The sequence below is a fragment of the Fundulus heteroclitus genome, chromosome 17 (assembly GCF_011125445.2).
Source record: "Fundulus heteroclitus isolate FHET01 chromosome 17, MU-UCD_Fhet_4.1, whole genome shotgun sequence".
In the NCBI taxonomy this organism is placed as follows: domain Eukaryota; kingdom Metazoa; phylum Chordata; class Actinopteri; order Cyprinodontiformes; family Fundulidae; genus Fundulus; species Fundulus heteroclitus.
The window spans coordinates 9,186,847-9,206,252 of record NC_046377.1 but is presented as its reverse complement, the minus strand read 5'-3'; the positions used below and the strand labels follow the sequence as shown (position 1 = coordinate 9,206,252).

The window sequence follows — 19,406 nt, the reverse complement described above, 5'->3', positions numbered from 1 at the left end:
TTAATCCCCCTTCCCGTGTTTCTACTGTCATGGGAAACAACGCTAGCGGAGACTGACAGGGGAAGAAATTAATTTCTGTGGCATTTGACCCCCTGCGCAAACAGCCCTGACCTTCAAAGGCTGGGTGGTGGAAGGAGTTTATAATTTTGTACGGCAACACACAGCTTCTTACTAGACACATTCCTCGGCGGTATGGTAAACTGGTTGAACTGAATCCTCGATATTGTCTGCAACGAGATTAAACATAATTTTCTCCGAGAAAAAAAATTGGCCGGGGTCAAAGGTTGCAAAAGATTACTGGGCTTTGTGGCTTAAATAAAGTATGGACGGATTATATTCTATACTGATCCGTAGTTATACGAACTGGAAGATTTTCAATTTTTGCAATACTACAGGAAATTCCACTCGCGGGTATCCCAGTTATATTATAAATGTGCAAGGAAGAGTGAAGCCACACTGACAACAGGTGCCATTCCTTCTGTCCTTTAGGGTGACATTAAACATCTGGAAGAAACATCTAGATCCGGTGTTCGCTTCACCGACATCCCATGTTTTATTCAGCTGTAATTAGTGCCAAGCACAACATTATTGTCTCCTTGTTTCACAGGATGACACTCGTTCAGCTGAAAGCAGCTTTCAACAAAAGAGAGATTATTTGGTCAATCAGGGTTCTAACTTGGATTTCCCCAATGGTTAATCCATTATTGCCAGTAAACCAAACTTTTTATTTTAATGAAAAGATGACTGAAACGTGTATTTTTTATTATATATTTTTGCAGAATATGCAAAAGCATTCATGACCCACTGGTCGTTCATCTGGGTTTGACCAGTAAAAACTGAGCCAACAAATGGATTGTTGCATTTCTATCACATTTTTATCCTTTTTTACCTCTGTAAAGAGTATAAAAAGTGCTCTATGAATATAGTTTCTCTGATATTAAAATAATTTTGATTATCTGAAACATCAAAAATACAAATTCCCTGCACTGTGCAAGCATGTCGAATGCATGTGAATCAGCTTTCTTTAACCTTGCTTCCATCCTGCGCTGCTTAAGGCTCCACCAGATTCTAGGTTCTCAAAAACAGGTTTGCCTGAAATTGTTTGTTTTTCGTTTGTGGCTATTTTGTTTCTCAAGATTAAATGAATGCAACATTTGAATGTGCTACCTGTGGACAAACGAAGTTGGGATTTAATAATTCAGTCCAAGCCGCTACTACTTTATTAAACTATATCTTGCCTTGGAGGTGAGTTTACACAGTGTCTTAGTATATAAATGTAGTGGAATTCCACCCCCCACTCCCCCATGCATGCCTCAAAAGTAGTCGTTCGATCTGTCAAAGTCATAACTCTGAAACTGCGCTGCTGCCTGGTAATATTATGGTGTTCTGGATTTGGCAGAACCACCAGGTGTATTATGACAGCTGTATCCCATGTGGGCAATCAGTTTGAAGTGAAGCAAAACCTGTCAGTTAGAAATAATGTTCCTGGGAATGGCAGCCCTGTTCGGCTTCCTGCAAGAGGAAAGCCATTTCGGTTTCGGTTAGATACACATGGACGGACTGGGAAAAGCTGGGACAGCTGATTTGGTGCGTGCATGTCTGGCAGGTGGGGGTGGAAGTGTGTATTAGCGAATGTTGTACAGTCAACGTTGTTGTGATACCACTGCTATTACCACACAAAACCCCATCCATCGCCCACCCTACGCCTGACCCGAACCAGGGCCCCTTTTTATAGAGGTGATGATGTGAGGTAAAAGGCCCATGCTAGCAGCAAAGGGATCCTAACAACCAAGAAAACGGTCCACTGAACCAGGAAGGCCCTATTAAACCAAACAAGAAGACAGACAAAGCAAATAATACTCATGACTTTCAACCTGAGAAAACCTCAAGGTAACATCATCTAACTGGCACAATGCATCAGCAAAAAGACCGCACAAAAGGTCAACCTGCGCCTGGAACAGATAGATGTTTCGTCTGCACCACCATAGCACATACGACCTGCAAAAGTGTTCATCCTCCCTGAGCTTTTTGGTCCCGTATCACATTAAAGCAACAACCTTGAATGTATTTTGTGTATTTATTATGTATAAATGATGCTGTTTTCTTCCCCACTGAGAAATGGATACAGGGCTTTCAAATGTCTTTTCAAATAAAAACGTGAAACGTGTTGTGACACAATTACAGATGCAATTATTTAAGGGCATTTTCTCGACCAGCTTTCGACCTTTAGAGCAAGTACGGGCAAACCGTGGCTGCCTGGTCACACTTTTTCAGCTGGTCTGCTAAATATTGGTACAGTATTGTCCAAAAGGTTGAAACTGCTGTTGTGAATCTCCTCATCGTGCATCTCGTCTGCTTGCAGGCCATTCCTTCTGTTTACGAAATGCTGAAATCTTAGAGCACAAGAGTGCCAGAGAGGCGGATCCCACTGTCTTCACAGGATTTCTCATTGACTTGTCAGTAAAACGACACGTAGTAATGTCGAGGTTGTTGCTTTGCTTCTTTTTTAATCTTTTACTTAAAAAAAAAATTAAATAAACACCCTGCTAATAAATTTGTGTTGTTTTTTTAATCGCTGATAGAATCAAAGTCTTCACTTGAATCATGTTAACGTTAACCTGACAGATATCAGTCAGTCATCAAACACTGTTTTCCAACACATCTTGTTTATTTATAATTTTGCATTACTGGTATTAAAAGAATGGAAGCTTGTCCTACAGGACACGGAAAATGTGGCTTCCTGAAAGGATGAGAGTGTAGCTTATTATTCTGCTGGATTCTAATATAAAACATGACAATACCGGATTAGTGACAGCTCTAGTAGCTAATTTATGACTGTTAATGTCTTGCTGTGTTTTGTGAAATCAGCTCTAGCAAATGTATTATTTAAGTCCTTAACATATTCCTCTATTAAAGTGTCACTAAAGTATGAGAACATATTCCCTCTCTTTTAAAAAAGAGAAAAAGACATTTTTAGGACTATCAATAGAGAACCTAATATTCCAGCTGTCTGAAGTATCCTCCTTCCCTCTCAAAACATGGGAACAAACTAATCTTGTAAGGTTTTTTTCTGTGTTTATTCCTCTCACCATAACTTTGGTGAATTTGCACACACATTTGCACACATGTTATAGAGACCTATGTGCCTACTAGAGAGGAGAAGCGAATTTGTCACCCTTAATGTAGAATTCATAGCCTTAATCTTTCTAGAGAAGTCATACTTTATTTGCCTAAAACTAACACTAAACAAAAAACACAAAGTCCACAAAACCACATGATACACACACACACATACATACATACATACATACACACACACATATATATATATATATATATATATATATACACGCAGTATATATATATATATATATATATACACGCAGTATATATATATATATATACACGCAGTATATATATATATATATATATATATACACGCAGTATATATATATATATATACACGCAGTATATATATATATATATATATATATATATATATATATATATATATATATATATATATATATATATATATATATATATATTGTATATATATATATATATTGTATATATGTATGTAAACATAGGAGTGGCTGTGTTTTACAAATAATTACAAGCTATTAACGCTAACCCCACTAAGAACATAACACTGATGCATATGCTATGATAGCTTTATGTTTAAGGTTTGGACCAAGAAAATGTGTGAAAATCAGTTTAATATTTAGGAAGTTATAACTGATTATATGAGATGTGTGCCTGCTAAACACAGAAACAGGAGATTATCTCATTTCTGGAGTTTCTTGAGGAAGCTGAAGAGCTAAGTGGCATGGATTGGCTGGGTGATTTAGCGTTTGCTGTGGACTCACAGCCACACATGAATGAACTGAATGTGAAGCTGCAAGGGAAAATTCTAATAAGATACACAAAGGTTTGTGGTTTGTTTTCATACAAAATGTGAACACTCCGAAGAATCTACTTCAAGGCAATGTATATGATGGGAAATCCTACCTCGTACTCATACTCCTCAGTCCTCTCAACGTCTGCTGGAGTATTAGACAGGTACTCTGGACATTCATAAAACTCGTGTTCCATGGTATGGATGGACTGACAGCTGAAGAAAAGACAATAATTACGTCAGAGACCATTTACTTAAAAGTTGTGTCCCCACATGCACATGTGCCATTCTGTGAAATATATTAGGTGGACATCTGTTCATATAATTTGCAGAATAGGATATCTTGTACATGTTTCATGAACCAGGCTTTACTAGCAGTTGTTTACCATTTTTCCACATCCCACGTCTTTATAATAGTTTGTGTCATTTTGCAGCAAAACAGGCAACCATTCGCCTCATTAAAGCCGTGAACTCTGAAAATTGACCACGTCGCTGCCTCTCCATAATTACTGACCAAGGCTGTTGAATCTGTGGTTTTATGAGGCAAAATGAATTCATTTGCTGTCCAGCAAAGCTGGCTGCCTACTCCATCAGTCCATTGGATTTTAATCGCCTGGCAAAAGCCTTCATTAAGGTAAATGGATGTAGCACACCAAAGCGATTACTGTATGCCAGTTTGGCTGTGCATATCCACATCACAGTGCTTGGATTTACTTGGGTTTTTACACAATTTATATCTGTTATAAAGCAAACACAATAAGCGCTTGTCCTCACCTGTCTGACAGAAGGAATGGACAGATGTCTGGGACTGGCGGGGTAGCGGGCCGGAGCTTGGCCAGCGCCATGATGTGCTCAAAAGTGATGTCTGTTTGTGTGCAAACGTCGACCACGCACACATCCTGTGCCGAGCCGCTGTTCCTTTGCACAACAGTGGCTCTGGTGGGGGTTCGCCGGAGGACCTGGACAACGATGGGGTCTCGCCTGATGGTCTCCACCACGGATCCATCGTGTTCAACCTTGGAGAAGTCGCGCCCGTTCACCTTGGGTGAGAGAGAGCAAAAAGGTATCATGAGAGAAGTCTCATTTTGAGTGAGAGCAGGTGAAAACCTTTTAAAATGGCTTGTCTTCTCCTTCATGTTGACTGAAAACAATTCATATAGGAGATGGTTTACTTGTTAGAGCGGTGTTTTCTTTTTAAACCTTCAGCTAAGAAGTTATTTTACCAGAAATGATCAATCAGGAGCCTTCGTGCTATGCGGCAGAACCTGTTTTCACAATGATTTTGACATTTTTTTGCATCAGTCCCCCAAATTCCCCAGTCAGTAAACAGCATCCGATAAAGCATGTGCTAGATAAAAACTGTAAGTGCAAAATTTGGGGGGGGGTTCTTTATAAGAAGAATATCTTTTCCTTCACAGTGCCTTTCCCAGTAGGCTAAGCCATTGCAACTGTTCACTACCCTATCTTTTACTTCTCCAGGTCCAGTTAAGTACGGAAATATTTGTTTGCAGAGTTTATTCCTTCTCAAAATGGTGTCTGGCCATCCATCCATCCATCCATCCATCCATCCATCCATCCATCCATCCATCCATCCATCCATCCACATGCTACTTCTAGAAATGTTCTTGTGTAATGTGTTCAGCCATAGCATTTGCTCAGAATAGGAAATATATAGGTGCACTCTATAGTGCTCATCTTGTCTCTTTTTTCAAATGCAAGCTTAACCTACTCTTCCAACAATCAATCTAACCAAGATGCATTAATGACATGGGAATTCTACTATTAAGCCCATTGTGTGCATAATAGCAATGCAGATTGAGACAAATGAGAATTGAAACGGCAAAAAGCACCATCAGGTACACAGTGTACCCCTGGAGATCCAGGTGTTAGCAAGCATCACATACCGTATATAATTCACATGAACAGCGATAATTGTGCAATGCAATAATCACGGCAGAGAAGAATATTTGTGCAACACTTCTCAGTGACTGCTTTTGAATACATACACATCGATCTGCACGATTATCCAAACTGTTCATTTGCATTGATCTGGAACATGTGCAAATATCAATTTGTTTGGTTAGGGTTTAAAATACGGACAATTTTCAGCATCAATGTTAGTCCAGTGGGACACACTGCACCAGCTGCCAATAAGTTGTAGATTGTCTTTGCTCTTCTGATTACTTAAGGTAAACCCAAAGACCAAACATATATTGATATTTGTCAAAAAAAAAAAATAACACTGTTACAAAATACAGTCCAAAGCTATAATGCCACTTAAATTAGCATGAAATGTGTTAACTTTTTACAATCACAACCATCATCCAACAGAGTGGATTTCACTGACACTAAAGGAATAATCAAAACAAATCAAATGAAAATAAAAACAGGCAAAGTTTAATAAACTTAGACGTTTTAATGAGCAGTAGCTGGGTATATAATAATGGAAGCACTAACTTGAAGCTCATTGCCGTTTCAATGAGACAAAGGTAGCGCTCGATAGCGCAGAACATGTTTGTCCAAGGAGCAAATGTCTCTGTGCATCGTGAGTTTTTATCATATACCTGGACAATAGCATGAAGTAAAACCCAACAGGAGAAGAGAAAGATTTTATAGGTGAATCTACATTTTGCTGATCTTTTTCTTTCATTGAACCGGTGAGGAAAAAACTATTTACATACAAGAAAGTATATATGTTTGTTGCTTTGTTTTTGTTTTGTTTTTTTGCTACAAAAGTATCGACATACTTTACTTAATTTTCGAGAAAAATAAATGTAAACTTCATTCTACTTTACACGTTTGGAGACTCAGTTACATTTAGCTTAAGATAAAAAGGTGGGTGTAACAGTGTTATGTGGTAGTTTGCTCTGTTCAATTTTACTAGATTTTTCCCCCTGATTTTCACCTTGTGTGTTGATTCTGTGTCATTTGGCCATTTCCTCAGCTCCTGCAGCCATGCATCCCACACAAAGCTCCAGCCCACCCTGCTAATTACACTCACTTGTTTTTTTTTTTTGTTCCATAACCACCCTGGTCTTTACTTCTTTTAAGTAATTTTTCAGATTCATGTGTTTCCTCCAAATGGTCCTCAAGGGTTTTTTTCATCTTTGTTGTTTATTTCTCTCTGGGTAACCCACAGTCCCGTGGTTTCCCTTGGTTTATCATTAAAGACTTTACATTTTATAGTGCAATGCTAAGTACAGTGGAAGGCAACTCAGGCACCTCTGGCACTTTCTCTGAACATTCATTAAACATGTATATCTTGGATGCCTTAATGATCACTTTCCCTTCTTTCGCTTCAGTCAGCAGAAAATTGAGTTTTTTTTTTTGTATGTCTTTGCCTTGGCATTTAAGTAACAAGTAATTTGTCATTTTATAAATTGTATAACAAAATTAAATGCAATTGCACAGACAAGAGGTACAACTATCAGACTTCTTGATGCTCAAGCAGCAGGGGTCATCATGTTCTACACTGTCTTTCCATTAGCTTTCATCCAATCTCTATGGCAACCAAAAGTTCTACTGGCTGATGAAGTCCCAAACACTTCCTTAACCATTTTAGGTTTCAGCTCAGAGATGCTGCAAACTGCAGGTTATCCAGAAGATCCACTGCTTTGATGCCTTGAAGGATGTCAGCTGCTGGGACCCCTCAAGCATCTGGCTGGCATTAGAGACATTTTCTGGCTTTCTGGCCAATCGAAAACAAAAACACAGTAGCCTCCTACATGCGAACGTACAGTTGAAACTTTATATTTATCTGTGCTGTATAAAAATAAAAACCAACGACTTTATTTCCTCAGTGTCTAACGTTGCAGTTGATTACTTATTTTATTGTTTTAGCTCAGTTAGGAAATTAAAGAAAAAAATGATTATTAGCTATCTGGTTACTATCAGATGTGACACATACTATCAGCTGTATGTGTCACATGTGTACTTGCAGCTGTAAAAATAAATAAGTAAATAAATCCCTCCAAGCATTTGCTGTTGAGTCTCTGGTTTTAACACACCACAGCACACTCCCTACTTGGTCAACTCGCTCAGCTGGATGCCTCCTCAGAAAATTAATAGCCAACCCTATCCCTCCATACAGCCATACATCACACATACTTTCCCATGCACAGAAGCAGATTTGCTCTTTCTCAAGCAAGGGAGGCAAAATTACACACAACCAGCACCAAAATGCTGTAAAGTTCAACGATTCCAACATTTTTTCTGTTTCAAATTTATCCCGTTAATGTAAAGGACATATAGACATGTTTTACATATTATTCTGACCAGTTTCTTACTATATAATACATTTTGGAAATAAATATTAAGACCAACATATATATTTCCATTTTGTTCCATTATTACCACCGTTTTTGTCTTAGATTGAATTACTTTACGTTCAGTGGCTGAATGACTGTAGTTTATTTTAACATTTGCAGTTGCCTTTCCATGCCTTTTTGGTGAATGGCTTCAAACTCAATATCAAACACTAATTCCATTGTGATTACACCATTCTTTTCCCATTACTCAGCTGTGCTCCGCTGACCAAGATGACAAAGGCGTGATAATACCTCATCTTATGAAATACCTCTTCAAAGTAACATAGGAGCGCTAAAAATAGCCTGAGTACATGGCCGCCAATAGGGACAGCTCTAATGAACCAAAGATATAGTCTAGGTCCCCTATATCTCTCAAGTTAAAGGTTAGATTTGCCAATAAAATGGACCCCAATAGCCCTTAACCAAGATCATGTCTATCTAAACAGTCCTTCCTAAAGGTCAAGGTTCAATGCAGTGAGATTAATCTTGGTGAGAAAGAACACACTGTAGCAAAGGTACCTACTTTTACTTTTTGTTGCTTTTCATAAAACTATATGGTTTCTGTTGAAAAGTTTTATTGACATTTTGGCAAAAGATTTCACCAGAATATGCACTAGGATAGGTATGAAAAATGTCCTTGTAGATATAGATGGTTGTTTTTGTGTAGCATAGCTGATTAAAAAAAATGAATATGCAAGTAATACATTTTGGTTTTGCCTTTTGTAGAGGTAACAGGAATGGCAAAACCATTTTGCCTTTTGCATGCATATTTTTTTCAGAATTACACAATATTTGTAGGCTTCAGAACACATACAATTTAAGCTTATTAAAATGTAGCTAAATAATCTGGTATCAGATAACACATAAAGGTTTAGACTAATTAGCATTGAGGATGACAGTAATCTGTCAAAAAAGAAAATGGGATTTGTTTGAGGTGTCAATTTGCCTCTTTGCCATTTGCCTGTGCAAATTCTCAGTTATCCGGGTCATCGGAACAGCAAACAGGCTTAAATCGGAGGCAACGGGAATTTCGTTCAGTTCTTTCTGAAAACATTTTGACACCTATCCAGGAGTCTTTGTCAGTTAATGCGGCTCACACTTGAGCAACCTGCAGTTGGAGCGCTGCTGTTTTTAGCAGCACTAGGCCACCACAGGGGGGTTTTGGTCTAGAGGTTAGACCACCGCGCTTGCACTCAGAGAAGGATGCAAGTACCCGGTTCAATCCCCAGCGCCTGCACTCTGGGTCCCTGAGCAAGACCCTTAACTCCTTATTGCTCCCCTGGCGCTGCACATGGCAGCCCAAGGGGGATGGGTTAAAAGGAGAGAAAAATTTTTGTTGTAATGTATGTTTGTAATGTATGTTTTAATGACAATAAAGATGATATTACTATTACTATATTACTATTACTATTTTAAGGACATGGAGGCCCATCCTCCTAGGCGCACTCTAATTCAGATGCAAACAACCCACCCGGCACTGTCCTGGGTCGTTAGAAGCTATTGCTTGGTGTGAGTGGAGTACTCGGTCACCTGAATCATGACGAGACTGCTGATGTAATCTCTGAGAAATGTGTTGGAGGACCGAGCTAGAAACACATACACTCCCATATATTTGCGCAGTTTGGTCATTAGCAGATGATCTGCAAATTCATGAAGGCCTTCCACAAAAAAGTTTGTTCTCATTGTTCTGATCATTTTAGAAACACAAACTGCTTTGCTCCTGGTTTGATGACCAGCTTTGTACAAATGAATCACTTTGAACCTCTTTTAATACTTACAAGCCTTTTAAACATCAGGTACTTTGTTGCTATGTTTAGAGGCCTTTTTTAAAAACAATTAGCAGCAAATCTTATAACATTTTTCTGTGTTATTGGCGTCTCGCAAATTCACGTGAAACCACCAATCAATGTGCAGTGCAGTGTTACTCCGTGCCCAGTAAAGCCAAAGAAAGCTCTGGTTAATTTGAAGCTTTATTGGGCATCTCATTGAAAAAAGCCTTTAGACCATAAGCACAGTAGGAACTAGGTAAGTTTGAACTGAAGCATTGTTGGTATGAAATGTCCAAAGGCAAGAGGTTCTCTTTAGTACTAGATAGTCAGTTAAGGAACTAGTAAAACTTACAAAACTATGAAATAGCAGTAAAATGCTTCAGATTAAAAAAACAAACAAGCAAACAAACAAAAAAAAAGAAAAATTGAAGCCTAATTTATTACAAGCTGGGTCCCAGCATTTTAGAACCAGGGGCCAACTTTGTTGGTTTGTTGAGATAGCTATCATTCTATCACTGCTGGGCTTGAAGCTTTCAATGTACTGAAAGCATATTGCACGTCTACCCCTCAAAAATGTGACAGGCTTTTTATCAGTTTGCCACTTTAGATGGTTAAATGTTATTTCCAGTCCTCAAACAAACAGCAAGTGATAAGAAATCCCCTCAGATAAGGGTGTGTGTGTGTGTGTGTGTGTGTGTGTGCACGCGCGCATGCACGCTTGCGCTCATGAATAAATGTGTTCGCTAAACTGAGATAAGAGCCAAACCACTCAACCTCACAGCTAAATCTGACAGATATGGTGTCATTGTGAACAAATGGAAGCGGATGCACAGGATGCATACAAACACACGCATACAAACACATTTTCATGCACAATTTAAGCATTACAACACCCCCTCGACTTGAAACTTCGACATAGTGTTTGAATATAACCACATTTGACTGAATAACTTCTGTCTCACGCTGAATAGGATTACAATGGAAACAATACGCTGCCCTTATCCATTCAGGCCGGACCACGTCTGCCCCTATGGGAGCCACCGCTCTCACCACGATCTTTCTCTTTTACCCCTAGATCGTGATTTCTGTAAACTTCCACTCTGTTCACAAAAAAAGCTGCTTTGATATTCATAGAAAGTGGGATGTTGTGAAGAGTGAGGAAACGCAGGTGGCATGCCACTTTAATCTGCCAAATCTCATTTCTTTCTCCTCCCCTGACTGCACTGTGACGATTCAGAGGGGCTCACTGTTCATAAATGTCTCATTTCAATAATAAAAGTCTCTTACAGACAATATCATCCAGTGCAACAAAGGGAAAAATATCATGTTTTCACACATTCGAGTGACAGGTGTGTGCACCGTGTGGATATATGATCGGTCAATTGAATCAGGCCGGAGATGTGATTAGAGCAGTGCGGGGATGCTGAGGCGCCTCTGACAAGCAACCAGGGAAAACAAAGTTAATAGAATCAGTGGGAGTTGAAATGAGCATGAGTTTTAGTCGTTGTTTGGAGATTCCAAAGAAATCTTCTATTTGCAGTGTGCAGAGTTGAGACATATTTCGCAGCTTTTTCAGTATATAAGTGTTTTGATAGTCCTAATGTATTTTCTTATTGTATTTTTGCATCCCTGACTATGTGACTAATGAATGAATAGTTCTTAGGCGTTATGGAAAAGGGGCTTGGAGTGAGGTGGACTCACTTCCCTTTGTAAATAGAAAGTACGCCTCGTTATTTGCATTTCGTTATCATGTTTGTTCGGGTGACCTCAAAGTGCCTAGAAAGCCTTGAAAATGATACAAGGTTTTCAATGATTTTTCTGAAAAATCTGCCCAGCATCCTTTACTTTGATACCCCTAAATACAACCGAGTGGACCCCAAGTGCCTTTGGAGGCCACCTAATTAGAAAATGCAGTCCGCTTGTTTTTGATTTCATCTTAATAGAAACCCAGCTCTTCTACAAAGACATAAGAGGTTTGGTTAGAGAACATTTTGGAACAGCCATAATCATGAAGACCAAGAAACAGAGCAGGCAGGTCATGGATAAAGTTTTAAACAGGGTTAAATTATAAACAAACGTTCAAAGCTCTGACCGTCTTACAGGGCACTGCTCAACATGTCGTGAAAATGGGAAGAGTAGGGTACCACAGTTACACCATTAAGCTTTGATGATATTTTCTCGTCAGGGTCAGGGAACATGGTCGGAGTTGCAGGGATAACGGATACAGCTAGCTGCAGGGCAACACTGGAAGAAAACATGTTAAAGGCGGCGAAAGACCAGAGCCTGCGGCAGCCGTTCTCCTTCCAGCAAGGCTACAACCCCAAAACATGCTGCAACAGAAGGGTTTGGATCAAAGCAATATTTATGAGTTTCGTTTGTTAAGAATGGCCCAAAGTACAGACCTAAATCCGATTCAGAATCTCAGAAATGACCTCATCACTGCTGTTGAAGAATAGTATAGTAAGTAGCCTGCAACATGACTCTAAACAAAGAGGTGATTCATCGTCAGGTGCCTGATGGTGGTATGAATTCCCTTGATTCAGGATTTACTTTTTTCTCACTTCAAAGATAAAACTCAATAAAGCTGTTGCCTAAACTTCAGTTTTCTTCGTTTTTATTGTTTTGTTTAACTTTAGCCTACTTGACATACATTTGTGGTTCCTTTAGAGAGAAGAGAACTGCAGACCAAAACAAACTGTCAAGTCTTGCTCTCAGATTCCAAAACTTTTACCTCTTCAGGACCACAAGGAAAAAAAAAAAAAGAAAAGAAAAGAAATGAAAAAGCAAAACCCCTGACTCAAATGTGTTTACTTTGTTTACTCCTAATTACACGAGTAACATTTCACCCTGTTTTGCATCTTTTTAAGGCAGACTTGATCATCTTTTCCAATCAGCAACTGCTCGCCGCGCATCACGGTGCTCCGCTGTTTTACATTTCTGTATCACACCAATTAATCAAAGTGACAAGGTATTTAATGAGAGGCAATTAGAGTGTTAACCAAAATGCAAATCAGACAAGGACAGAGAGTATAGGGTTGGGATATGTGTGTGTGTGTGTGTGTCTGTGTGTGTGGAGGGGAATTTTTGTTGCGAGCTCAGCATGTCGGTTTGTATGCATGTGCGTGATTAGCTATGGCAACAGGTTCAAGGAGATTTCACTCAGGGCTCCAGCAGAATGAAATTTAGTCCGCTTCTTCCCACCTGTTCTCTTCCACACCCCCATGATAGCGTACGCGTGTGAGTATGCGCACAAGTTGTCACGAGTGTCCTTGAGTTATGTTTTTACAGACAGTGGCTCCGGCACAACAGGCGAAAACAACCAATTAGTTCCGCATGAGAAAATCAGCATGACAACATGAAACATAGACTTAGCAGCTGCTGTCGAGACGGATGTTAAGTAGACCCACTTAGGTCAGTCCCTTCCACATCACACGGGATCTGTGTGCGGCAGATTAGAGCTCGTTTCCTCCAGGAATCACTCTGCGCAGAGGTTCAGACGTTAGATCTCGCAGTCAGAGGGAGCCTAAAGATAAAGCTGTACCTTTTTAGTTAAAGACTGGCAGGCTCCGAGTAGCTCTACAGCAACAACTGAAGGCTGTAAGTCCCATATGGCTGTGTTGAGTGATGCTTGCTAAAAGTATCACACTGGTGTGTCGTCCTTCAACTGGTTATCTTGTATTCAAACTTCTCATCACGAAGGACGAGTTACGCTCGAGTGTCCTTTAATCCGATTGATTTTGCTTCTCTGCAGCTGATGCTTCAACACTCTGCAAGCCTGAAGCAAAACGTTTTTTTTTTTGTTTTTTTTTTGTAATGTGTACTTAGAGTTATAAGCTGAAAACTAACCAACAATGTAAAAGATAAACCCGCGTTTTTACAAGCCACAGTTGTAGTTTATGTGATTTTTTTTTTTATAGCTCGAGGAAGACTGCCTCGCAAAGTTTTCCACATTTTCTCACATTGCAACCAAAAAATTCTTTGTATTTTAGGGATGGTAGGTGATAGATCCGAACAAAGTAGTAAATAATTGCAAAAGGGAAGGTAAAATACATTATTTTCAGATACAATTCTGAAAAGTAGAGTTTGCAATTCTGTTAAGTCCTCTTTCACCTGACACCCCTAGAAAAAAAAAAGTAATTCCAGGGCAACTAATTGCCTTCAGAAGTCAACAAAGTCATTTATAAATGTGCTATTTACGACTGCAAACCTACCAACAGACAGCAATCCAACTACACTGGAAGGTCAGACAGGAAGAGCATTTATTAAGCAGGCGAAATCCCATAGTAATTCTTCATAGTAAAGAGCTGCAGAGATCCACAGCTCAGTTGGGGGTTTCTTTTGAAAGGACAACTATCAGTCAAAACTTGGCCTTTATGGCAAACTGCTGTGAATGAAGCTAATTTTGAAAGAAAGCTATGTGTTGCGACAGAAACATGTGTAATAAGATTCTCAGGTAATAAAAGCAAAATGGGACCGTATGGCCTAAATGCAACAACTAACTTTGTACATCACCCTTAATACAGCATCCCCACAACGTCATAATTTGAGGATGGAAAGCTGCTCAGGCTTAATGGGAATATGGATGGAGCTACAGAAAAAGTCCGACTTTGTAGAAAACATGTCAGAGGCTGCAGAAGAATCAGGACTCTGGACATGTGGTTCATGTTCCAGCAAGAAAACAACACCAAACATACAGTACATGCATTTTTAGAGCTAGAATGGGCAAACGTTGATCCAGGTGAGACTCCCCGTTATGACTTGGAAAGTGTTGTTCACAAATCTTTTTGATCCAGTGTAACCGAGCTTGAGATATTTTAGAGAAATTTCAGTCTCTGGAACTTCAAAGCTTGTAGAGAGCTGCCCCAAAAGTGTCATTACAGTGAGATTTGGTTCTGCAAAGTATCGAATCAGAATACAAATGCATGGTGTGATTTTAATTTGTATGGCGCCAAAATCTTAAAGAGGATAAGTAAGTAAGTAAGTAAGTAAGTAGTGTTTAACAGTATAGATCAGGCTCAGTAACCAGTCTATTAAAATGGTAAATTTTCTTTTTTGTATTAACTGAAGGCTTTTTATGTGGTCTCTATAGAATAATCCCCACATTTCCCTCTACATTCACTGTTCTCTTATTTGTTGTATTATAAGGAACCACCCCCTGTTCTTTACCCACCACTGTCATTGTTAATAAACTAATTTGAATAAGTAAGGAAAAAAATGTCTTGCATGTTGCTGAAGCAGTCCACAAACAAAGACATTTCTTCATAGGTCTGGCGTATCACAGGCAGTTGAAGCACGCAGACCGGCATCAGAAACTGTTGACTTGTGATTGTCATTCCAAGCAGCTATTCCTGATGCAAGTGAAGGGAAATCAAAGGTTATCCGTCAGTGAATGCAGTAGGAACCCTCGTATTTTCTCCTCTTTGTGTCACTTCTTCATGCAAGACAGCCTTCCTTTCAATTAGGCTTCGTGAATACAGATTCACGGTTTTAGTCCTGGAAAGAAACACGGTTTGTCTTGCTGTCTCTTTTTTTTTTTTTTTGTCATTGGAACTAAGACGCCACTTTTCGGGTCAAGATGAAAACAACTTCATTTTTAAGACTACACATCTCATGACAACATTCAAGAGGTCTTCTACAGATGCAGTGTCAATCTTTTTTTTTTTGCCTCATATTAACTCCATCTTAGTTTTTTTTTTAATATAATTTTCTCTCATACACAAACTGATGCCTTCTGCTTACTGGTGCCATGCATCATGCGCTGCCAGTTAACTAATAGGTCCTGTGTCTTTGAGCAGCCATGGATGCCACGGGTTATGACAAACTGCACCAACAAGACATTCATTACCCTCAACCTCCTAGCAACCAAATCACAATTATCGCAATCCAAAAGTGGGCACCCAGCCTCGCTGCCACACTCCTTATTTCCTGTCACTGACGCATAAATTAGCCTCCCTTTTGTCACATCAGGAGGCTGGCAGGTTGAGAATGGGCTCAGTTTTTTCCCCCCCTCCTCACGACATGTAGAGCATTAATGAAGAATGGCGGCAAAAAAAGCCCACTTCATTGAAAAAAATTAATAAATGCCACTTTGGTTCCCGCTTGTGTATATATATGCATGCATTTGTGTCTGTGGGGAATGCCTGAATGTGTTTTATGAACATTTTGCGCACATGTAATTGGGTGTATTCTCGCTGATGCAGGTAGTTGCCTTGACTGACTAATGTAATTGGCCTGTGCTGTAGCAGGACTCTATTGTTGCGCTGTGTCCTCCCCAAACTCATTATATTGCCATTAATCTCTCATCTGCCATTAGAGCAACAGCCAGTGAGTCGAGCGTAACAATAGAGGGTCCCGTCTTCGAGCCCCACAACCCACGCTGGCAGTGAGTTTGAATTAGGCTCTCTGGGGTCACCGATTAGACCCTCATAATTCATCCAGATGGCTGAGTTCACCAAGAGGTTATGTTTTACTCTCCTATCTGAGAGCTGAGTAACTCAGAATCTCGATTTAATTACATTAGTTACTCCTGTACCTTAGCATCAACTTTTTTTTTTCTTATGGTGGCTATATAATTTTTTTGTGGCAAAATTATATTCGTTTTTATATATATATATATATATATATATATATATATATATATATATATATATATATATATTACATAAACTTAAAAAAATAACATCTCTCAAGAAATCCATATGAGCTACTCCAAAATTTACATATAGCACAGATATGGATAGCTCAAGGAGGGAACTACAGCTGTTGTTTGTGAGCATAAAGTTAAATGCTCATGCTTTTTTCAAACAATTATTTTTCTTGTTACACATCTTCTGTCTGTATAAGACATCTGCTTATGCCTGTCGATTGTATTTAACATTTAACAACCTGTTCCAAATGATCTTCGTGCAATAAATATTTGGCAACTGTTTTACTCTCTGCGTCTGAGAAAAATGAACAAGAGGTTGTATGAATGTAGCTACAGTTGGACCTATATAGCTTAAGTGGCATGACCCATCACTATTTGTTCAGAACAACATATTGACATCTAAATTGCTGTAGTGTGGTTAAATCTTTATGCACAAAATATGGACTGACTTGTGTGAAGAAAAGCCTGGCAAGCACAACCACTGCATGGCTTGCTAATTTACAGTAGGAGTAGGATTCTGGTGCTGATGAAAGCCCACACACACATCCGGTTAACAATGATGGTCAGAGCTAGAGGGTCAAACCTGAACACTGTCAGAATTTTAGTTTTAAAATACAGTAGTTGACTTAAATGATCATTTGCTATAGGTGTTGAATTTATGGCAGACCAGCCTGCCCACCGGATCCTTGGGTAGGGTAACCCTAAATCTCTAAACGCTTCCTGTCAGACAATATTTTTACAGATTCTACTACTCACAGGATTGATAGTCATATTGATCTTTTCTTTACAAAGTCAAGTATGTGCTGAAGACTTTGTTATCCCTGCTTTTGCCTTGGCTGGAAATTATGTAATACATTGAAACACAATGGCATAAATATGTCTGCTTAACTTTCGTTCTCTTATTCTCTCTATTTGTCTTCAGGCCTTTTCACATATTTATCACTTTTAGTTTTAAAAATAAATATACCTGTGGTGATGAAAAATTGGAAAAATGAGGATGCACTTTTAAATGTTGTCATTGATGGAAGTTGATAGTTTTAGTGAGTTACGATTATTACCATAGCAATATAATGTTATTTATGTTTAAAAAAAGCTAGGAAATATGAGGTAATGTTCCTCAACTACTGCTAAAAGAATAATGCAGGTTTTCTCAAACAAACTCAGTCTTTTCAGCCCTATTCACAGCAATTTGGATTTTTTTTTTCTGTAAACATTGTTTTTTTTCCCCAAAGCCAAGATATTACAGATGCTGTTTTCAGCGTAGCTGTGCAGTGATGCAGTCGGTAGCACAGCGGAAACAGATCTGATTCCTGGCTGGATGTTTTTGTTTGAGGTTTACATGTTATCCACATGCATGCATGCTTTTCCAAGTCAGCCTACTGTCAAATAAAGTAAGTGAGGTATATTTCCTAAGCACCTTTCACAGAGGATGCAATCACAAAGTGCTGTACATGAAACCAATGAACAAACAAACAAAATGAAATAATAAAAATAACAAAATTAAAATGAAATAGCAATAACAATAAACATTTAACAAAAGGCCTGTTTGAATAAAAAAGTGTTTAACTGCTTGTTAAAAGACTCCGCAGAGTCAACTAAACTTAGCTGCAGAGGTAGACTGTTTCAAAGCTTTGGTGCCACAGATTAAAAAGCTCGATCCCCCTTGTCTTTAGTGTTGGCACGTGGAACAGCTAACAGAATCTGAGATTTCGAACAAAGGGAACGAGCTGTGGTATATTTTGTAAGAATATTATATAAGTAACCTGGGGTCTGGCTGTTTAGTGCTCTATCTGTTAGGGTGATAATTTTAAAGTGGATCCTGTACTCTATTGGTAGCCAGTGTAAGGAATATACACCTCAAGATTATATCAACCTCATAATAAATGAGGTTGATATAATCTTTCTTTCTGGAATGAGTCAAATGTCTGGCCACAGTATTTTGTATAGTTTGGAGGTGTAAGAGTGAAGATTTATTCAATCCAGGAAAGAGAGCGTTACAATAATCTAAGGACAATGATAAAAAAGCTTGAATACATTTTTCCAACTCAGCTGAGAAGACGACATGTCACGTTTAAATATGTTCTTGAATGAAAGAAAAGGAGTTGAGACACAGATTTTTTTTTTTATGTGAGTCAAGGCCCAGAGAAGAATTGAAAATTCTATCAAGATTTTGATGCTGGAACAAGAGTGTGACTGGTTTTAGGATGAGGTGATCATTGTCTCAGTTTGTTTTGGTGTTTTAAACAAGATAATTGCTGGAAAGCCAATCAGCCATCTTGGGTAAACAGTGGAGAAGGGTGAACAGCTTGTCCAGCTGATGGCTGATGGCTGGACAGCTCAGGCTCAAAAAGACATATAAAGCTGATTGTTATCTGCATAAAAATGACAAGAAATATCATTAAAAGATTAAATACCGCCAGCTAAAGGAAGCATATAAAAAGCAAACAACAAAGGACCCAAAACCGACCCCTGTGGAACCCCACAGGTTAGAGAGGCAGTTCTGGAGGTGTACTTGTTCGCCAAAACAGAAAATGTCCTTCCAGATAAATAAGAGGAAAACCAATTAATGCAGCTCCAGAGATAAAAGTTAAACACTCAACCTATTTAGTATAATATTATGATAAAACAAAGGCAGCAGAGAGGTCAAGTAAAATAATTACAGAACACTTCCTTGAATTAGAAGCAATTAAAAGATCATTATAAAAGAGCCGCCTCAGTAGATTGGAATTGTTAAAAAACAAACTGAAAAGACTAAAAAACAAGCAACTTGTGTAGTAGGTATCTGA

The 19,406-nt window shown here is 38.8% G+C and overlaps 1 protein-coding gene across 1 annotated transcript in view; it reads right to left on the bottom strand.

The window, feature by feature from the left end:
• Nucleotides 1–19,406, bottom strand: part of pdzrn4 (PDZ domain containing ring finger 4) — a 49,888-nt gene that overhangs the window by 14,866 nt on the left and 15,616 nt on the right. The window contains exons 2-3 of the mRNA XM_036148965.1: nt 4,673–4,938; nt 4,012–4,114 (exon numbers count right to left, since the gene is read on the bottom strand). Of these exons, the coding sequence (XP_036004858.1) occupies nt 4,012–4,114; nt 4,673–4,938 (369 nt within the window). The remainder of the gene's footprint in view (nt 1–4,011; nt 4,115–4,672; nt 4,939–19,406) is intronic.